We start from the raw sequence: 20,569 nt of genomic DNA, 5'->3' as shown, positions 1-20,569 counted from the left end.
TCCATTAGGCACAGTAATCACAGGGTCTAGGGGTCATGATATTTTAGCGGGTCCATAAGAAAGGTTTAATTTTAATTTCTTTTATAAACAGAAAACAAAATGAACATAATAATGAACACATAATAGTGAATTAAGCATGGATTATATTTATCTTTATACCAATACAGTCATGAAATATAATTTTATGGAAGAAGGAATACATGGTTTCTATAACAACTAGGGGCCTTACAAATTGCAATGTAGTCCTGGTAACATTTTTGCTCATATTTCATTGGTATTAAGTATATTAGTTTCCTATGGCTGCTTAAACAATGTACCACAAATGTAGTGGCTTAAAACAGAAATGTATATTTTTATAGTTCTGGAGGATCAAAATAGTTTTAATGGATCAAAATCAAGATGTCAGCAGGTGTGTACTCTATCCAAACAATGTAGGGGATAATCTATTTCCTTGCCTTTTCTAGCTTCTAGTGCTGTATTCCCTGCATTCATTGGCTCACAGCCTCTCGGTTCATCTTCAAAGCCAGCAACATAGCATCTTCAAATTTCTCTCTGCTTTCACCATCACATCATCTTCTCCTGTGGTCAAATATCCCACTGCTTCTCTTTTTAAGGGACACTTCCGATTGCCTTTAAGGCTTACCTGAATAATCCAGAATAAACTCCCCATCTCAAGTTCCTTAACTTTCTTACACCTGCTAAGGCCCTTTTACCATGCAAAACTAACATTCACAGGTTCTGTAAATTAGGTAGATAACTTCGGGGGTCATTATTTAGTCTACCACAGGAACTAATCACATTATTCCAGATCATGATCCCCAAAGGGCAAACACTTCTGCCATGAAACTCAGCAAAAGTCCCATTGAAGTATAAGCTATGGATGCTGCCTGATAACTTTAGGATTTCTCTCTTCAGAGAATAACAGACAGGAAGAGGAATCACCATCTGTTGTGGCTATCCTACAGTATGGACCCCTGCCTGAATTTGGTTCCAATATCAAGAATGGTGATGTCATACACGCACACAATGAGTGTTAAAGTGTTATTACTTACATAATGAGGCTTTTTTCAGAAAAGTAGGACATGCTTCCTAACTGGTCCAAACATGGCTTAAAATAGCAGGGAAAGGAAACTGGCTTAAGGTTTTTATGGTGATTAGGGGGTGCGGAGTTCTTTATGCAAGCAGGGGCCTATGTGATTTGAACCTACCATTGGCACCAAAGGAGGGAACACCTTGGCTTTCTTATCAGCTTGCCAGCCAAGATGTGGGGTACAAGGGGAAGAGGGAAAAGTAAGGCTTAAAAGATGTCATCAGTCAAACATAGAAAAAAATAAATAAATGTGACTCTATCACACATCAAGATAAGAGCAATTGACCTTAATCATCAGAATGAAGAGATGTCATTACGAAACAGGGCAAGATGAATATGCTTGACACTCATGAAATCCACATGCATACTTCTTGGTAACCCTTTGCCTAATTTTGATGGGAAATGTACATGTGCAGTAACCTTGGCCAGAGAAGAGTATGGTAACCAGTGGCTCAACACTTGTCAGGGATGAGGGTCTCAGTCATGTCACCAGATGAGCAACAGAAATCAGCTAAGGGAGAACTCTAGAATGGATAGTGGAGAAGCCTGAAGAATCTGCTTCCTGGGTATATACGAAAGAAATAGATTTCAGCAGCATAAGGTGTAGGCTGTGTTGAGCATGGAAGTGCACCATACAGATTGCTCTTCAAGGAAAGACTTCTTGTTCCAGATTCTAGGGGTCCTGTCAGTAGAAAGTCTTCAGCTTTTAGCCCCTTTAAGGACAGTCTCGGTTTCAGAGAAACATCTGGCCCATACCCAGTGACCGACTGAGGTGTGTGTGTGTGTGTGTGTGTGTGTGTGTGTGAAGGCTTAGACATTTCAAGGTATTAATCCCAGGGACACTCCCTAATAAACATCCTATATAATAAACTAAAAAATGTTTCAGAGGCTGCTTTCTAGAGAATATAACCTGCAACATCCTCACAAGTGCTACCAATTTCTCTATTACTTGGAGTAAGGTTAGTAGTATGGACTGAATGCTGAGATTGCTAACCCTCAGTGTGGCTACATTTGGAGTAAGGAAATAATTAAAGTTAAATTAGGTCATCAGAGTGGGACCCTGACCTGATAAGACTAGTATCTTTATAAGAGGAGATACCCGAGAGCTCACTCTCCCTCTCCACGTACATACACATTGGAGGAAAGGCCATGTGAGGATGTAGCACAGAAGCTTCAACCAGAAAGAAAGATCTCACCGGAAATGGAACTTTTCAGCACTTCGATCATAGATTTCTAGCCCCCAGAACTGTGAGAAAATAAATGTCTTTTGTTTAAGCCAACCAGTTTGTGGTATTTTGTTATGGCAGCCTGATCAGACTAACACAGCCAGGCTGCTTAGTAAGTAGACTCAGCAATAAATCCATTTTTTAAAGAAGATATAAATTTATTTCTGGTCACCTAATTATTTGGGATAAGCATTTTAGGTCAGTGGGTAGCTCTCTTTATGTGGGTATTTAGATATCAAGGTCTTTTCCATCCAATTTTTCTGCCAAGGCAGTGTTTTTAATCTGCAGTCCACAGAACTTTCAAGAAAGCCTAAGGATTTTTCAGAGGATCTATAAATTTGTTTATGAAAACTTTCATCTTGAATTTTACCAAATTCCAACCAAAATTTAACATTTTATTCATTTATGAATGTGGTACACAAACTACAGTAGCGGTAGCTGTACTTGTGAGAACAGTAGGGAAGCCAGGTGGCTATAATTCTATCACAATGGAGATGGGTAAATAGAGTTGGTAAATTCCCTATGATCCATAACACTGTTCTTTTGTACTCTGACATCAGCCCACTGCCTGATGCTCACCAACAGGAATAACGACTAGTATTTAACAAGGAGCATGGAATGTTTACAAAATGCTGATGATCTGGATATTATAAGTGTTCCCATTTTACAGATGAGGTATAGAGTTAAAATACCTTGTCAAAAATAATAAAACAGTACAAGTAGCAAAGCCAGGATTTTAATGTAACTTCAGTGAAACCAAACTCCATGTTAGCAATGAATTTTTGGTACCACAAGTCACTTTCCCTCTCTGGGCTTTCAATTATTTATCTATAAAACCAAAATGTAAACTATACCTACGGAACTAAGCCTCCATGCAAATAGGTCTAATAAGAAAATAGTAGAATATCTGTGGACTACATACCTTTCTAAACATACATATTTATTTCAATCTGGAAGCACAATATTGCAAAAGTACTTGTGCACATATTATTTCCTTGTCACTGAAGAATTTCACCTTAGGGCTAAAATTTCAGATACTACACCAGTAAAACTCACTGTGCTGTATATGTGTACTGAATTCTAATACTGGGGCTTTGAATACATATTGCCTGAGATGAAATCTAGTTTGGTGGGTGGGGTGGGATGGCATGCAAAAGCAAGAGAAAGTTGTTGAAGGATCTGGGGAAAAGGAGTCATCAAACTTCAGTGGGAGTAGAGACAAAAAGACAGATTTGTACTGCAACAAGTGGGAAAGGGGTGCAACATTTAGAAAGGAGTCTGATTAGGATATAGAAAAAGAAGGGCTGTGAGATATGATACAAATGAATATTCATTCTCCACTTCTGGCTTATAAATTAGCAATAAGGAAACTTTTTTTTTTGGAGGAAGGGAGGGTGGGCATATATAGGGAAGCTGATTTCTGCCTCTCTTGCTCTTTTGTCTCATGCTTGTTAGGTCACAAAGCCACATCCCTAGCAGTAGCTCAGTCTGCGACTCAGCACCATAATCAAAGCACCTTTTTACAATTCACCAATGGCAGTTCTGGCAAGGAGACAAAAGAACTGTTCTGATAGGATGAAAGGAGGGCTGTTAATACGTTCTCATATAAACCACTATATCTTTGTTGTTTTATATTTCATTGATCTTGTTATTGGAATACTGGGATATGAGGGCATGACCTGCATTTCAACTACTCCCCAGAGGGCAGAGAAGGAATATTTGCTGGCCCAAATTCTTTGGAGCTAACTAATGTGAGAATTATTCTGACGAAGTAAAAGAATATGGGGCCTTCCTGTGCTTTGACTAATGAGTCACTTACTGACTATCTGAATATTTGCTTACAGGAGCGATTCTTTCACACCCCATGTAGTTTAGCTAGGGTCCAATCTCTACCCCTGCACAAAGGAAAACACATCCAAGCCCACATCGATCACATTAGGTTATACAATTTATTTATTTCCCTTTTCAATAAACACATGCAATTAGCCAACAGCCTTTTTCCCAACTACACTTCCGTTGGGTCCACAACTTTCCCTAGAAAGAGAATGCTCCTGGTGTTTTTCTCCAAAATCAGCAACAGGAAGGATCTATCAAATTGAATGATAGGATGAAGGGGAGTTATCTCAGGCTGATCCAGGAATCTAACTTCAGGGACAGCTACAGCTTCGGTTCCCTTTTCACCAATGTGCAGCAGAGCCTTGTGAGCAGCCTGTGGGGGCAGATAACAAACACTAATGACTCCCTGAAGAAACAGGAAAAGTCTTTGGACCTGTTTGGAAGCAGGAAAGGAAAAGGAAGGATGGGGCTACCTCTTTAGCTGTATTGTGCTAATGGTGCTTGAATATGAAGGCTACTTGGCTAAGTATAGTTAATGAATCTCTGGTGATCCGAGAGCTAGCTCTCAGGAAACCACCTGTTTCTCTACAGCTTTCTGCCTCTAGAAGTTCCTTCTTAAGCTTTCCCCCACCCCGTCACTTCTTCTGGAAGCATATCTCACCCGCGTCAATTCTGATCATTACGTTCTTCTATCAGGATAATTTTAGGACATGAAACTCAGAGATAGAAGTAACAGTTACAGTGACTTGTTTGGGGATAAAGAGAAGGACCCTGGAGTCAATCTGGCCTAGGATGAGTCAGTCAGCCTTTCTAGGCATCAGAATCCTCACTGATAAAATAAGATAATTAAATTAACTAACTATCAATGGCTCTTCCAGCTCATATGTTTAAGGAATCTAATTAACCAACTTACCTTGGAAAGTTTAAGACCTTTGTCCCCTGTGAGTGCAGAAAAATCAGCATCATCAGCAAAAGCATCCTGGATGCCCATCTTCAGAAGGATGGCTCCAAGGTCATATGTGGCCGAAATGGAAAACTTTGGAACAAACAAGTCAATCTATCTGTGGGGAAATGAGGAGAGAACATACGTCTATCAGCACATCAAGCTCATGTTTCCCTCCTTCTCTCTGCCACTATATTATATTGGATTCTGCTCTCCCCCTGTACTCACAACCATTGCTATGCAGGTCATAGCACCAAAACCCTCAGAAGTTATCCCGGCAGGAAAGAGCTCTGGTTCAGTCAACGCTGAACTGCAACACTGGAAGGAGAGACATGTGACTCACTTATAATAAAAAAGAAACATCTCTGAGGTTGGGGAGCCAGTGGCATGAATGTCAATGGGTAGCACTTAAGGAATTTCATAGATTTCCATATAACACTCCCAGACCTGTGTGACTGCCCATTCCTCTCTTAATATCAAAATCCTACCCATCCCCCAAGTTCTAGTTGACTTTTGGGAAGGCATCAGTTTACTAGTTGGCGAACTTTGAAGAGTTCATTTTATTTTTCCAGACTTGACTTCTTATTTGAAAATTGCCTATGGTACTATCTCATTTGCAGATTTGTTTGTGTGCTTAACAAAATGATGTATACTGCCCAGCAAAGGGACTGGCACTGAGTATGCTCTTGCTATACTTTAGTGGTCATCATGCAGCTGGTAAGCGGTTCAGGGTGACTCTGCTTCTGTGTTTCTGGGAACTCAGTCTCACCGATACCATTCTGCCCACTCTCCACTGGTCATATCATCTAAATATTTACCCCTTATTCAGTAAGCGGCTCCACTTCTTCAGAGTTTTAGATGACATGGCCCCTTCCACCCACTCCATCTGGCCCTCCTTGGGAAGGACAAAGAGTGCCAGAGCATTCTTGCTGTAATCCATTTGCAGCACTGTGCAGTTCAGCTCTGCATCCACCAGGTGATAGTACTGTTCCATCTGGTGCATCATGGGCACTTGAACCATTGTGGTCTTGTCCACTAAGAAGCTGGAACCCTCTTCTGTCTTGGATGGATCAAAAGGACTTGCCCACTGGGCTTAAAATAAAGAGAGAAGAGAGTTGTTGTTTGTTTTAGCCAGAATTAGTGCTAATGTAAGGTTTTCCATCAGTCATCTCATCTAGTAATTAAGATCACCACAAATGTAGGGACCTACTGTCAACCAGTTAGACAAGTGAGTGACTAAGGATCAGGGAGATAAAGTGACTTTACACTGTCTCCCTGCTAGCCAGTAGCAGAAGTCAGGAGTCACACCCAGGGCTGTTGGACTCCATGTTCAACAGATGTTCCATCTGTGTTCAAAACCACTATACTTACACTAAACCCATCAAAGCCACAATTTCCTCTTCTGCAAAAAGGTATAAGCACATCCAAAACACAGGGTGAAATGAGACAACAGATCTGTTCTTCCATTTTATCCATCTACAAGTGTGTGGTCTCTGGCCAAGAATTGTTCACTCCTCCACCAAACATGGCTGACATGTGCTGTAGAACCAGGAGAAATCATTTGGGCACAGCACCTTCAGAAAAGAGTCACATGTTTCTTGTTGCTACAAGCACCAGCTATAGAATCAGACAAACTTGGGTGGGAATACCAGCTCTGAAACTCATTAACCTTGTGAACCTGGGCACTTGTGAGGATTACAATGTGTGTAAACCATACATGTAGCATGATGCTTGGTACATAGTGGGTGCATAGTACATGATAGAAACATTTATGTAAAATGCCCAAGAATGTACAGCCAGTGAGAGTCACGGTAGGGCTTAAGCCCAAATCTGTTTCCCTGCCAACTGTAAGCTTGTCCTACCTCACCAAATCTTTTTAAAACCATGATTTTCTAGCTGATGTGAGCAGGATATTTATACCATTGTCACTCACATCTCTGAAAGTGCCCTCTCCCTAGAAATGTCCTCGGCTCGTTTGCAGAGTTGAGTCCCTCCTGGAAGATCCAAAACTACACAGAGCTATGTCCAGTAGAGCAGGTCACTGGTATGAGGGACACCTAGTAATGCCAGTGAGAAGAGACCATGAGCTCCACCCAGTGCTGCACCAAATACAGGAACACTGAACTCGAAAAGTGTATCTCAGAGCTGTACCTTTAAAGTGGATATAGTTAACCAGGACCATGATGGTATCCGATTTGAGATCTTGGATGATGCCCACAACTTTCCCCTTGGTTTGCTTCTCCACATGACTGTTGATCTCCTGCTGGGCTATAGAAACATTGGAGAAGTCGGTAGAAAAGACTTCAGTCTCATAGAGGCTATTGACATCGTTCAAGAACTTTGCCAGTGGTTTCAGCTGCTTCCCAATGAAGAGAACATTTCCCATCTGTAACTCTAGCTCTTTCTTTGGAAAATTCAGTGAACAGATCAGGTGCTGGAAGCCCTGTTCGATCTCTGTCACTGGAGTGTCCGTGAGGTTGAACCCCAAGCTTTCCAGGATTTGAGTTTGGGTGCTGGAGCGGGCCCCAAGGGAAAGCATGGCCAAAGCTGCAGAAATGCTCACGGGGGATAAGAAGATGTTCCGGTCTGGGGTCTCCACAGTGAACCTCCGGTACAGGTTGAATGCAAAGTCAGCATTGATGGATGACATCTTATAAAGAGTGACATTTTGTTGGGGGGAATGGCAGGTAGTTACTTTGCCTTCAGAGCTGTTAGGTGGTGCACAATGCAGCCCAAGCAGCAAGAGAGCCAGATAGAGGAACAGTGGCATTTTGGAAGGAAGGTAATCTATAAGACATGAAGTGAGAGAACCATTGGGGCATCTTAGCTGGATGAAAACTCTGAGCCAGAACATACAATAACCCCCCATCATGATTAGCAAACAATAGAAAATATTTAAGGGTGTACTCACCGGGGGCCGTGTGGAAGCTGCTCTCCTCTGAAAAACTAATGACACATCTAACAGGAGCGAGGAGTAGGAGAGGTGGCTTTCTGGGGCCACAGGAATACTGGCGTGGACTGTCATTTAGATGTAATACTGGCATATGAAAACTCAGTAAATTAAATTTATGGAAATTGAATTTTATTTGAGCCAGAGGCAGCCTTTTGGAGAGTGAGGAATCCTTAGAGAAAAAGAGAAATCTAGCACTCTTGCTTAATTTTTTTTTTTAGATTTGAGTTTTGAGTTTTTTTTAATTTGGCATTTTTCTTAAGATAAAATCTGTAAGAGATGAGATTAGAGAGTGCCTGTACTTTTCTTTGGGAAAGAGATAGAGATCATTTTCATAAGATATGCTTAGTTGGAATGGAAGGGTGGTGGTTTATGGAACAATGTACACGTTCAAGAGCTGAAATTAATGCATTCATGCAAAACATGGAAGCCACGGGAGTATTGCAAAACAACAGGAAGATGAAAGTATAACTTTTTGCATTTCAGATCTATCAGTATCATCTAAATAGTCATTTCTAAATTGCAGGACATCTTAACACTATTATGATTACTCTCACTCATGTTATTTTTTTGATTATTAGAGCGGAAGCCAGAAAATATGATGAGAGATTCTCTGAGCCTGGAAGAGTGCGTGGCTGTGGAGAAAGGGAAATTAGCTGTAATATCCATGACTGATCAGCAGGAAGAAACACAGGGAGTCAGAGCAGGACTCCTTCCTCAGCCCTCCATTTTCTTCCTGAGTGATCTCATGCTGTCCCAAGAACTCAGTTGCCATCAAACAAGACCACACATTGTAGTCCAGATTTCTTTTCTGCATTCCCAGCCATTTGTCCAGCTGCTTACTGGATAAATCCACCAGAATGTTCTACACGTATGTCAGTTCCAATTTGGAAACGGCAAAGTTTCCAAAAGCAAAGACATCATCTCCCTAGCCCTCCAACTTTATGCTTCATCTTCATTCCACATCACTATCTGCTGAGATTTCCAGGTCAGAAACCTGGGAGTAATCCCAGGGGCTTCCTTCATTCTCTTTCACCACATCTAATGAGTCATGGTGCTGCCCTGTGAGTACTACCTTCTAAATACTTTACAAAACTTCTCCTTTCTACTGCCACTGCCACAGTCCATGACCTGAGCTACTTCACCAGCTGCTAGCAGGCTGCACTGCTTCCTATTTCTCCCACCTCACCTCACTGCCTCTATCACTCTATCCAATCTCCAATTTTTCACCAGAATCCTCTGGCTGTAAGTCACAGAGTCTGGTAGAAGGTCAATTATCAGATGACCACACTTAGACCTCGGCCTTTGGAGCTAGGAATTTGGAGCACATGGTTATATGGAATTCTGGCTTACTGATAAAGTAAGTTCAAAGTTCCCAAGGAGAAAAAAAGTACTTACAGCATGTGCTGAAGGAGCCACTTGCATCTCTCAGAAAGCAAAATCTCTCCATCTTTATAACATACCCTGTATTGCAAAAGTAGAGCACTCTTAGTTACTCATTAACCCTTGAATTAACCCTGGGATATTTTCAAAGCCAATGTATGAAACCAAGGCCAAAAGGAACAAAGTGAAAAATGATAAACATGGGACTTTGAATGATCGCTTTGGCTGTAGGATCCTTCATCTATAGCACAAGAGAAAGAGGATTGTCAGAGTTGGTGGTATCCAGGGTCATACCAGGACATGTGTCCTTTCAGCAAGCAAGATGAGGCCCATGGGTGAAAATGCCAAGAGGCGGCAGGATGAACACTATTCTATTCACCAGGGACAAACAGTGTTGGGCTAGGCAGCCTCTTGAGGGAAGGTGGCATACCGACAGAGACTGGGTGAGCCTCTCTAATAGGTGCTGTAGAAATCATTTACGCGTTGGCTTGGAGGAGATGATGTCAGAGGTAGCTTCTCATTTTGGACTTCTGATGTTGCACACATTTATGCCTGCTCAAGGGAAAAGCAGTCCTGTCCTCTGGTCACTTAAATCCCCTGTGTCATTTCTGAGGCCACAGGACTCCAAAACAGGATTCAGAAAGTAACCACAGACATTGGAATCGAAGATTTCACTATCCAGTATTCACTGTGTACTGAACTGTGTGCTGCCAAGAAGCAGTGGTAGCAAAGAGCACCGGACTTACGAGACGCGCATTCAACCTTGCCCCTGCCAGTTTCTAGCTCTAGTAGTAGTAGTAGTAAGCAGCAACTCCTGGTTATTGGGCATTTACCACGTGCAAGGAGTGATATGAAACATGTAATTTCAGATACTGACTGCTTCAGGACTACATTAAGGATGTGTATATGCTGAGTAAGGGTTGGGGGCTGGGGAAACAGAGGCAAGGTTGAGATAAACCTAGACTACAGCCAGGTTAAATAATGCAGACTTCGTACTGAGGGCATTAGAATCCCACTGGGGGATTTTGGCAAGGCAGTGACTAGACAGAGGGTGATTGTGCTGTGACATTGTTTCTTCTCAACCAAACATAGACAAAGCTTCTATTATGTGAAAAGTACCACACTCAACACTGGGGTTTCAGAGGTGAATGCTGAATATCAGTCCTGGATCCACAGGATCTTTCTAACCACCTGGTACCCACTGCCCAAACTGAACAGGAAAGGACACATATCACACATGAGACAGTCACTGGTGCATGTGTCTCACAGTAAGGCAGCAGAAAACTCAGGTGTACCAACGCTGAGGCCAGTCCGGGCTCACTCCAGGTTCCAACACACAGTCTGCTCTCTTGGCTATAGATAGTTGCTGCTGAAGAAACAGGCAGACTGTCTGTAAAGAGACCTTCCGAACCTGTGCCCTCTGGTGGCATAGTCCGACAATGGCACAGCTTTTTTTCTGCTGCATCTAATTCAGCTGAGCTTTGCCTGTAGGTCCAAACTGCAGGATCTGGCACTGACATGTGAGAGAAGTAGCCTTCCCCCCGTAGACTCCCCTGTTCTGTGCGCTGGAGTCCTGTGCTCCTGTCAGGTCTTTGCTATGTGGTAACTGTATAATTGGACCAAGTTACTTAATATCCCTGAACCTCAGTCTCCTCATTTCTGCAGGGCCCACATCATGTGGTTATTGGGAGTGCCAAGTGAAATTTAGAGGTGGTGTCTGAAGCTCCTACATAAGGCATGAAGCCAGGATCCAGCAACTGTTAATTCTCTTCCTTTCATCCAATACCTTGATTCTCTTACCCACCCCTAGTCTCCAGAGTCTCTGCACTCTGCCTCGCCTACATTCCCAACTACCATTTAGTTCTGCTTTTCTAGAAATGCATTCTTCCTAAGGTGAAATTGATTAACTGCTAATGTATAAGATCTCCTTTAAAACAATAAATTCAGTCTTGTGTAAAGGTGCCAGAGCCATTACATTGAATACAGAATCTCTAAGAAATATACCCATATCAATAAATTTAATCAGATCTAAAATTAAGTATCTCCTCTTTGGATGAACATCATCATAATCCATTCCCATGCAAATCCCTTAGAATTTTGCTTTAGAAATTCTACAGTTCAAAGTTCCACAGTTCCAAGTTCTTTTAATGTATAAATATTTTCTTGCCACTTTTGAATTGATATTTGATCCTTCACCCCAGTTTGGAGTAACTGATGGTATCTTACTCTAGTTACAGGTCTGGAAACATTATGGGTGTGAGGTGGTAGCATTATGAAAATTAGCTTCTTCTTGTAATTTAAGTTTCCCAAGCAAGGGAATTACTGGGTATTTGAGCAAAAGAGAAACAATCTTACTGGACAAAGAAGAACTTTCTGTCAGCAAGGGGAGGCTCAGCAGACATTTTGGGCTTGAAGTTCTTTTAATTCTCTCAATTTTCTTATTCTTGAGTTCACATGCTTTTTATTTCAGTGACTAAATTGGACAAAAGTGACCTGTCCATGCTAGGGAATCAATTGATTCTGTAATTTGGTAATTCACAGGCTCAGGTGCTGACTACAGGATTTGGCTAACTAGCCCTCTGGCTGCATTAGATAAGAAATTCTATCTGCCTATAGACTGGTTTCAGTATTTTATTGGAGCACTTCAGCCAGGAAGTTAGGGATTTGAGCATATCATTCTTTTTCTTAAGCTTTCCAGCGCCATCAAAACCTTTCACCTCACTCCACTATATTTGAATTTCTTACAACCTTCAGACATTTCTAAGGCAGCAGTGACATCCTCAAAAGCCAGGCCTTCAAAAGGCTCAGTATTTCAGAGGGCCACTTAATTAGCTGCTTTGTATTTTATTTCATTTCATATTCCCCTTCTATAGTATAAATTGGGGTTACAACCGCCTTTACCCTTACCAAACCAGATAATAAAGTTCAAAGCTCCATAATTTCCTTAAATTTTATTGAATGAAACCTAATCCCTCATAGCAATGTCTATATTAGTCAGAGTTCATGGATCTAAACTACAGTAACTGCAATTGGATAACCATAAGCGAAAAGACATTTACTGGAGGATATGACTGCATAAAATGCCAAAGAATCTTGCTCATTTTGCATTGAAGGAGATGTGGTGGCACACTTAATGAATCTACCATTGTTAATGGCTTATCTGGATGTCCATTGGAAGTGACATGATTGTACACCAGGTGATAAATGGGAAAGAAGCGCGTGTGTAGACCTCTGCAAATGGGAACATGATGCAAAGGTATTTGTGTCCTATTTGAATGCTCACCAAAGAGCAACATTAGCGGAGTTAAAGTTTAACAATTAGGCGAATAAGATGATTAATTCTGTGGATGCCAGTTTGCATTTTTCCCCAAACACCCCTGTTTTGGTTGAATGGGTTCCTGAAGAAAGTGGCCATGCCAGCTGGGATGGAGGTCATGCATCGGCTCAGAAATACAGACCACCAACCACTTAACATGGCTAATGTGGATACGGCTACATCAGATATCAACACAATGTGGCCCCAATTCTCAGGGGGACTAGCAAACTACCTGGATTTCACTTGATTGTGTTGGGTCACTTCTATCATAGAATGGGCATTGTTGTGTTCTCACAGGAATAGACACTGATTCTGAATATAGGTTCAGCTTTGTATTCCTTGCCTGAAATGCTTCTGCTAAAACTACTATCTAAAGAATTATGAACCACCATATCCATCACCATAGTATTCTACATAGCATCCCTTCTGACCAAAAAACTAATTTCACACCAAAAAAAAATATGGCAATGGGCTAATACTCATGAAATTCACTGGACTGACCATGTCTCCCACCACCCTGAAGCAGCTGGCCTAATAGAGAGTGGAATGGCCTTGTGATGACTCAGTTCCAGAGCCAGCTAGATGACAACTTCTAAAAGGGCAGACAGTGTCCTCCATGATGTGGTGTATGGTCTAAATCAGCATCCAAAATATGGTGCTGCTTCTCCCATAGCCTGGATTCACAGGCTGGGAAATCAAGGAGTGAAAAAGTGTATGGACCCTCTCATTAGTCCCCTACTAATCCACTAGTACAATTCTTGCTTCCCATCCCCATGAACTAGGCTCTCCTTGCCCAAATATCTTACTTCAAAATGGATGGACACTCCCATCATGGGATGCAACAATGATTCCACTGAACTTGTAGTTGAGATTGCCACCATCAGTTACTCATGATACTGAAGCAACAGGGAAAGATGGGGGTTACAGTATTGGTTGGGATGAAAGATCCTGACTAAGAGGGAATTTCACTATTACACAAAATGAGGGTTTGTAATGTGAGAGTTTTCCAGGGATGTCTCTTAGTACTCCCATGTCCTGTGACTAAAGTCGATGGAAATTTCAGCAATCCACACAAACAGGACCGCTAATGGCCCATTATGGCTAATGGCTCCAGGAATGAAGAACTGGCTCATTCCACCAGGCAAGGAATCTTGACCAGCTAAGGGGCTTGCTGAGGGCAATGAGAATATGGAATGGGTAGTGGAAGAAGACAGTTGAAGACACCAGAATACCACCAGACCAATTGTAAAAGCTAGGACTGTAATAATCATGAGACTTTCTTCCTTATTTTGGTAGAAAAATATGTCTGTATTTGTATTTACCGTTTTTCTTGTACCTTCCTTTTCCTCTCTTCTTTCCTATTTACAACAGATGTGCTAATTGTGGTTAATTTTGATTTCCACGTACAAGTTACAAGATACCAAAGGGGACTGAGAGGAAGAATGAACATCACTCAAGACAGATAAATGGACTTTGTATCTTCTTTTATGTAAAGGGCTAGCATTTTTTTCAGTTTACATGAGATAGTTGCATCATGATAGATGGAAGCATGACTTTGCTCTTTTCTTCAGGTAGAAGTGTGTTTGGGTGCCAAGTTGACAAGGGCTGGACTCTGAAAGCTCTGTAATGTGTCAAGTCTAGCCAAGGCAAATCATGTTTCCCAGAATTCTTTCCTTTGCATTTTTCCAGTTAGGGTTGGCCACCATAAAATGTTACCTAAGATTTGGAAAGCAGAAATGAAACAGTAACCATGATTGACTTTTGGAAGGATGATGAAGAAGGTTCAGAGCCCTGCTGTGGATCACTCACTTTTTTGTGCATGTGGTACTTCCTCTCCTTGGCAATAGCTGTAGCCAGGCTCACAGCACCAATTGCTGGGGTCATAGTCCTCCAGCTTCTCTATTTCTGGGCCAGGTTTAAGAGGGACTTTGTGACAAGGGTTCCACTTCTCCTGCAGGTCATTCATGGTTTGAAACTAGACAAAGTCTTACGTGGGTTCCAGTGAGAGAAAGGAAAGATACATGTTTCATCTTGTTTGCATGTTTCAGTTCCCTCTGCATTTCCCTAGTTCATATTCTTTCCTGCTTCCTGACCACATGTCCTGTGAGTTGAGATCAGCACCAGATTCCCAAAAAACAGCTGAACCAAGATTGTTTCACCAGTTGTTACCACAGAAGTACAAGGTGAAATCTGTACTAAAATTCCCTTCTTGCAGAGAGAGAGAGTCACAGATGCTCTGAGAGGACAAGGCCATTTGAAGGGGCAGAATGAAAACTATCCCAGCCACCGGGGGGTCTGCTGCCTATCTTTTGAAATCTGCCTTGTATACCCTCCTCCACCTTTCCAGAGAAAAGTCCAACCTCTCTGACCTCTCCCGATTCTTTCAGCTATAGTTGGTAGTCAGTTATTGCATGGAAAAATACTTTAGTTATATATCCACCTCACATTCAGCCTTTTCTCCCAGCTACATTTTGAGACTCTGTTTTCCTGGGAATGTGGCATCTTTTTTTCAGACCCAGCAATGTTCTTTTGTTCATGTTTCCATGTTTGTTGAGGTATAACTGATAAACAAAATTGTATGTATATAAGGTGTACATTGTGAAATGATCACCATGATCAAGTTAATTAACATATCCATCACTTCACATAGATGCTATCTTTGTTTTGTGGTAAGAACACTTAAGATTTGCTCTTTTAACAAATTTCAAGTATACAAGTCAGTATTAATAACCATTACCATTCTGTGCAGTAAATTCCCAGAAGTCACTCATCCTAAAACTGAACATTTATATCCTTTGAACAACATTTCCCCATTCTACCACCCCTCAGCCCCTGGAAAACCACCATTTTACTGTTTATAAGAGTTAGACTTCTTTATATTCCACATGTTAGTGAAAACATACAACATTTTTTTTCCCTTCCTGGCTTATTTCATTTAGTGTAATAATGCCCTCTGGGTTTGTCTATGTTATCACAATGGCAGGATTTTCTTCTTTTTTATAGCTGAATAATATTTCATTACATATATATATATATACATATATATATATATATATATATACATATATATATATATACATACACATTTTCTTTATCCATTCTCCTGTCAACAAACACCTAGGTTGTTTTCATATCTTTACTATTGTCAGTAATACTGCAATGAACATGGGAGTCTAAATATCTCTTTGAGATACTGATTTCCCCAAGCTACTTAAAATTAAAGCCAACTCATCATTTTTAACAGTATCAGCCAGAGAATTTGTGATTAAACCCCATGTATCTGGGAAAAAATGGATTCCTCCAAAATCAAATTAAAGCGTTAATTCTATTCTGAAGGCCCAAGAGACTAATCAAAAGCTTTTCTCATATAATTCAAGAATGGGACAAAGATATTATTGATATAATTTATACATGTATAATATAACATATGAAACTCTGAAAAATTCTTTCATCCCTATTGCCTTATTTGATTCTCAGAACAACCTTATGAGGTAGCTTGGGTACCATTTCCCTAACTTGACAGGTGATAAAACAGAAAACTAAAAATGATATGGAATACACCAGTGTCACATCAGGGAGCAACTGATGAAACCAAATGTAGACTCCAGATTGGGAGTATGACTCATTTTTGTTCTAGTTATGAGGGAATTGGTTTAGAACTTTTCTATATTTCATTCTAGATTGAAGCCAATGGTTTAAGACATCATGTTCTGTTCTTTTGTGGGACCAGAGCAAAATGGAAAACATTGAAATTTGTTTGGAGTGATGAAAGGGATGTATCAGTAATTGTTTTCTGAAATGTGGTATTTCTTAAATCATTTGTTATGCTTTGTTTTTTACAAAAAGCATTTTCAGAGTTAAAAATATCCTTCTTTTCAGAAGAATGAAATTGTTTTATTTCTCTATAATTTTAAGAATTATTTATGCTTGAGGTCTTGTCTTAGGAGGGCTGAATTCACAGGAAGTCTTAGACTAGTTACTCACAAACAATGCCAGGAAGCCTGCTCTTTTCAATGTCTGTCATGGTTACCTTTAAAGAAATACCATCTTCCTTTATTCATTCCTTGGAGGCTCAACATCAATTTGTCAATGTTCATCTAACTCCTGGTTTTAGCACTGCTTCAAACCTCTATTCTTATTGGATCAATTCCAACTTTGTATGCTTCATTTCAAAGTTTTAATAATGGCAAAAACTCCAAATTCTGTATCTCCCTCTTATGGGAGGTTTTTACCATTGCTGATATTTGATCAATACAAGTTAAAAACAAAACAAAACTGGTCTCTACTGGCATAAGCTGTCCCCAGGTGAAAATTGCAGAACAAATCATAGTTTGCACAATTCAAGACTTCGCCACACAGGTAGCTTTGCTAACAATGGTAAGTTAAGACAGGACTCAGAACTCCAAAGCTATGAGGGAAGCTGGACATCTTGATCACTCATTGGACCACGGGCAAGTCAATCATCGCCTCTAGGCAAATGAGCTTAGAGCTCGCGATGACGGAAGCGGCCCTTTGTTGACATTTCCAAGCTCCACCTCCCGTTTCCGGCCTGCCTTAACCTTTCCCACCTCGTCCCACCCCCTCAGACGCAGGCTCCCTCCCGTCTCCCCGACCCTTCCCAATCACCCGTCCCTCCACTTCCTGTCTCAGACTCTAGTTCACAGACTGTGGTCCCATCTGCGGCCATCCTCTCAGCCACGCCCTGCACCTCCCAGCAGGCCCCGCTCCCAACAATGCCCCCTCAGCGGCAGTCACCTCCTCGGCCGCCATCTTGACCAAGATTGTCACATCAGCCTGACAAGTGCTCCGAATGAGGCACTGACTGGCACGTGCCTCCTGCCATGTCGGCCCCAGGGAAGCGAGCCCCGGCCCCAGATGGGAAAGGCAGAGAAGACGGTGGGAAAGGCAGCGACCCCACACCCCTCAGGGTCGGGCTGTCAGCTTCTGAAGGGATGGAAGAATTTGAGGGGCCCACAGCCCTCGTGGCTCCCCAGGAGCTCTCCCGAGCCCTTGCAAAGGCAGAAGATGGGCAGAAAGCTGCCCAGAACACAGCAGAGAACCGGCATGCAGAGCTGGTAGAACAGGAAGAGTGCAGGGAGGTTGCGGTGGACCACGATGAAGGTGACGATGATGAAGATGATGACGAATTCCTGGATGAGTCTGGGGACGAGACGGAGGATGAGTCCGAGTCTGAAGAGGACGACTATAATGAGGATGAAGAGAGAGAAGAGTCGCGAGAGAACAGCCGAGAGGGTGCAGAAGTCCACGAAGGCATCCAAGTCCAAGAGGCCCTCGAAGTCATCCCAGGCACCCGTGAGTGTCCCATGGTACAGTTTCGGGCCCTGTTCCAGAATGTGGTCTATGCCTTTCTACGCCATATCCATTATAACAGTCATGTCCAGGGCCAGCCCCACTCAAGCCCTGTGGTGGTCAGGCACGGCTCCCAGGAGCCTGAGGACCCCGGAGAGGGATGGGTGCCTTTGGAGAGGGAGAAGCCAAGAGAGGGACCAGCAGCGCCCCAGAAGCAGGAGGAGCCAGGAAAGGGAGCACATGCATGTAAGTGTGGAAAGGAGGGCGAAGAGGTCCAAGAAGCCGGAGGTGAGGAGGAGCACCATGATGAAGAACCAGAGGAAGGGCGCAAAAAGGATTTGGAACCAGCAGAGGGGCAGACCCAGAGAACCCAGGTATCTCTGTGTAGCTTTGTGTATCACCCAACCATTCCTGACATAACGCCTGTCATGGTTGCTACATATTTAAATATTTCTACACAAAATAAATAACAACTTTTTGCAAACTGGTTAAAATCTAGTTAGGAAACAGCTTAATGTTGCTAATTCCTGTATTGTAGGTGATCTACACAATGCACCATATTCTGAACGTACTTCATTCACAGCTACAGGTCCTGTGATCTCTAGCCATAAGACTTGTACAGGGGGGAAATTTTTATTTTATTATTTTTTAAAATTTGGTATCATTAATCTACAATTACATGAAGAACATTATGTTTACTAGGCTCCCCCCTTCACCAAGTCCCCCCCACATACCCCTTCCCAGTCAATGTCCATCTGCGTAGTAAGATGCTGTAAAATCACTACTTGTCTTCTCTGTGTTGCACAGTACAGGGGGGAAATTTATCAGGCCTGGTAGCCAGGACCACTCTTGGTCAGGGTCACAGTTACCACAACAGGTGGCTAAAGTGACTGGAAGGTACACTAGGTGGGCCTTCATTATTTAGCTACAGAAATATGGTCTCTTGCACCAATTGGGAGAAAAGGCCTGGGAGAATGTGACCCCTTACAAAGACATAGTCAGTTAAAAATTGGGAGTGGGCACTCATTCAGTGATGGTAACTCTTTGTTCAATTGCAACTTTCTTGTATTTCCCCAGGACAGTCAGAAGAATAGGACATCAGTTATGGCAGGATCGTTAATCATTAAACTGGTAATTAGTTCGACTTACATCCTCCCTATCCTTTCCTTGCTTGCTTTCTTTGCCTTTTTCTGTCTTTCTCCTAACTGTTTAACAGACTTGGAAACTGAGGGGATGGGAGGTTAGGAGTGTGATTGATGGGTAGAGCACGGGCTTTTGAGGTGGAAACACTCATTAGGTAAGTCCCTCGAGAAAACTAGGATGGCAAAGCACGCGTTTTTGGTGTTTGGCAAGTGGGAGAGGAGTTGGTTATGGTGGGAGGATGGAAGACATATCTAAAGGTCTGTGTTGCAAGAGGAAAACGTGTTGAAACCTGTTGGTAAAACAGGCATCCACAGGAGTGACTGTTTACTTAGATGTAGAAAGTCACTGTTGCACAGTATTCGTGTACAATTGTTAATTGTCTCTTCTTTCATCCTACAGTTGTAAAACAGAAAAAAAGGATGGAGGAAGAAGCAACGAATTTGTCCCTTGTGGATTTGAGATTGTTCTGCTTTTTGGCAGCCGTGGCCCTGCTGCAGATTTCATCACACAAACAGTGATAATCCACTGAAACCTGACCTTCTGTTATGTTTGTTAGATATATTTGACAGCATTTGTCCAAGTTAAAAATAAAGTTTGCTTGAAATGAATATGCTGCAGTCATTTTAGTTATAACACTGATGCAAACCTGCCTCTCTATCTTTTCTTCTCGATTTGGCCCACCTTGCTGCCTTTGAAAAGGATGGCTCTTGAGACTGTTTCAGGTGAACTGAACAGGAAAGTAAAAGCGGCGCTGGGGATGAGACTGGAATTCTCAGAGGCCAGAGACACAGAGAAGCCCTCCTTGGGGGGCCAAACATTGGATGGTGGCAGTGGAAACAAATGGGTGAGGGGAGAAGCTAGTTCCAGAAGGTTAGAAACATTAAGACGCCATGTATGTGAAAATTAAGAAGGTGCCGAACAGTCACATATCAGTTAACGGGTTTTTTGGGAGGAATGCATGCGTGTGTAGCCTGCGTAAGGGATAAATACCTTATTAAGGATAGCAGTCACATCTTGTGGAGGGGGCAAGAGAAGAATTCAATGGGGAAGGGTGACGCTTACTGTCCCCGGGCTGCTATAACAAATTACCACTGAGTAGGTGGCTTCGAAGAGGATAAAATATATTCTCTCGTAGCTGAGGAGGCCTGAGTTCTCAAAGGGCAAACATCACAGATTCTACCCACTCAGTGCAGTGCTCTCTCTCAAAGTGTGAGGTCACTAGGGAATCCTGGAGCCAGGAGCACTGTTCCTCGAGGACACTGTCCCTCCAGCAGATTGCAGGGCGAAGGGGTATGCTAGATTCGCTTAAGAGCTGCCTCCCCTCCGCTGGGGATGTCCAAGTGGTGCTGCTTGGGCTCTGCACCATTGATCG

General features: G+C 42.2%; 1 protein-coding gene across 1 annotated transcript; it reads right to left on the bottom strand.

The window, feature by feature from the left end:
• Positions 1-4,299: 4,299 nt before the first annotated feature.
• SERPINA7 (serpin family A member 7) lies at positions 4,300-8,829 on the bottom strand. Its single transcript, XM_036925002.2, is given in 5 exon segments — positions 4,300-4,525; positions 5,066-5,213; positions 5,914-6,187; positions 7,247-7,882; positions 8,007-8,829. Coding segments are annotated over 5 exon segments (1,395 nt in total). The 5' UTR covers positions 8,140-8,829; the 3' UTR covers positions 4,300-4,321.
• Between the last annotated feature and the right edge of the window lie 11,740 nt (positions 8,830-20,569).

Source organism: Manis pentadactyla, chromosome X, assembly GCF_030020395.1.
Source record: "Manis pentadactyla isolate mManPen7 chromosome X, mManPen7.hap1, whole genome shotgun sequence".
Taxonomy (NCBI): domain Eukaryota; kingdom Metazoa; phylum Chordata; class Mammalia; order Pholidota; family Manidae; genus Manis; species Manis pentadactyla.
This window is presented reverse-complemented; position numbering and strand designations above follow the sequence as displayed.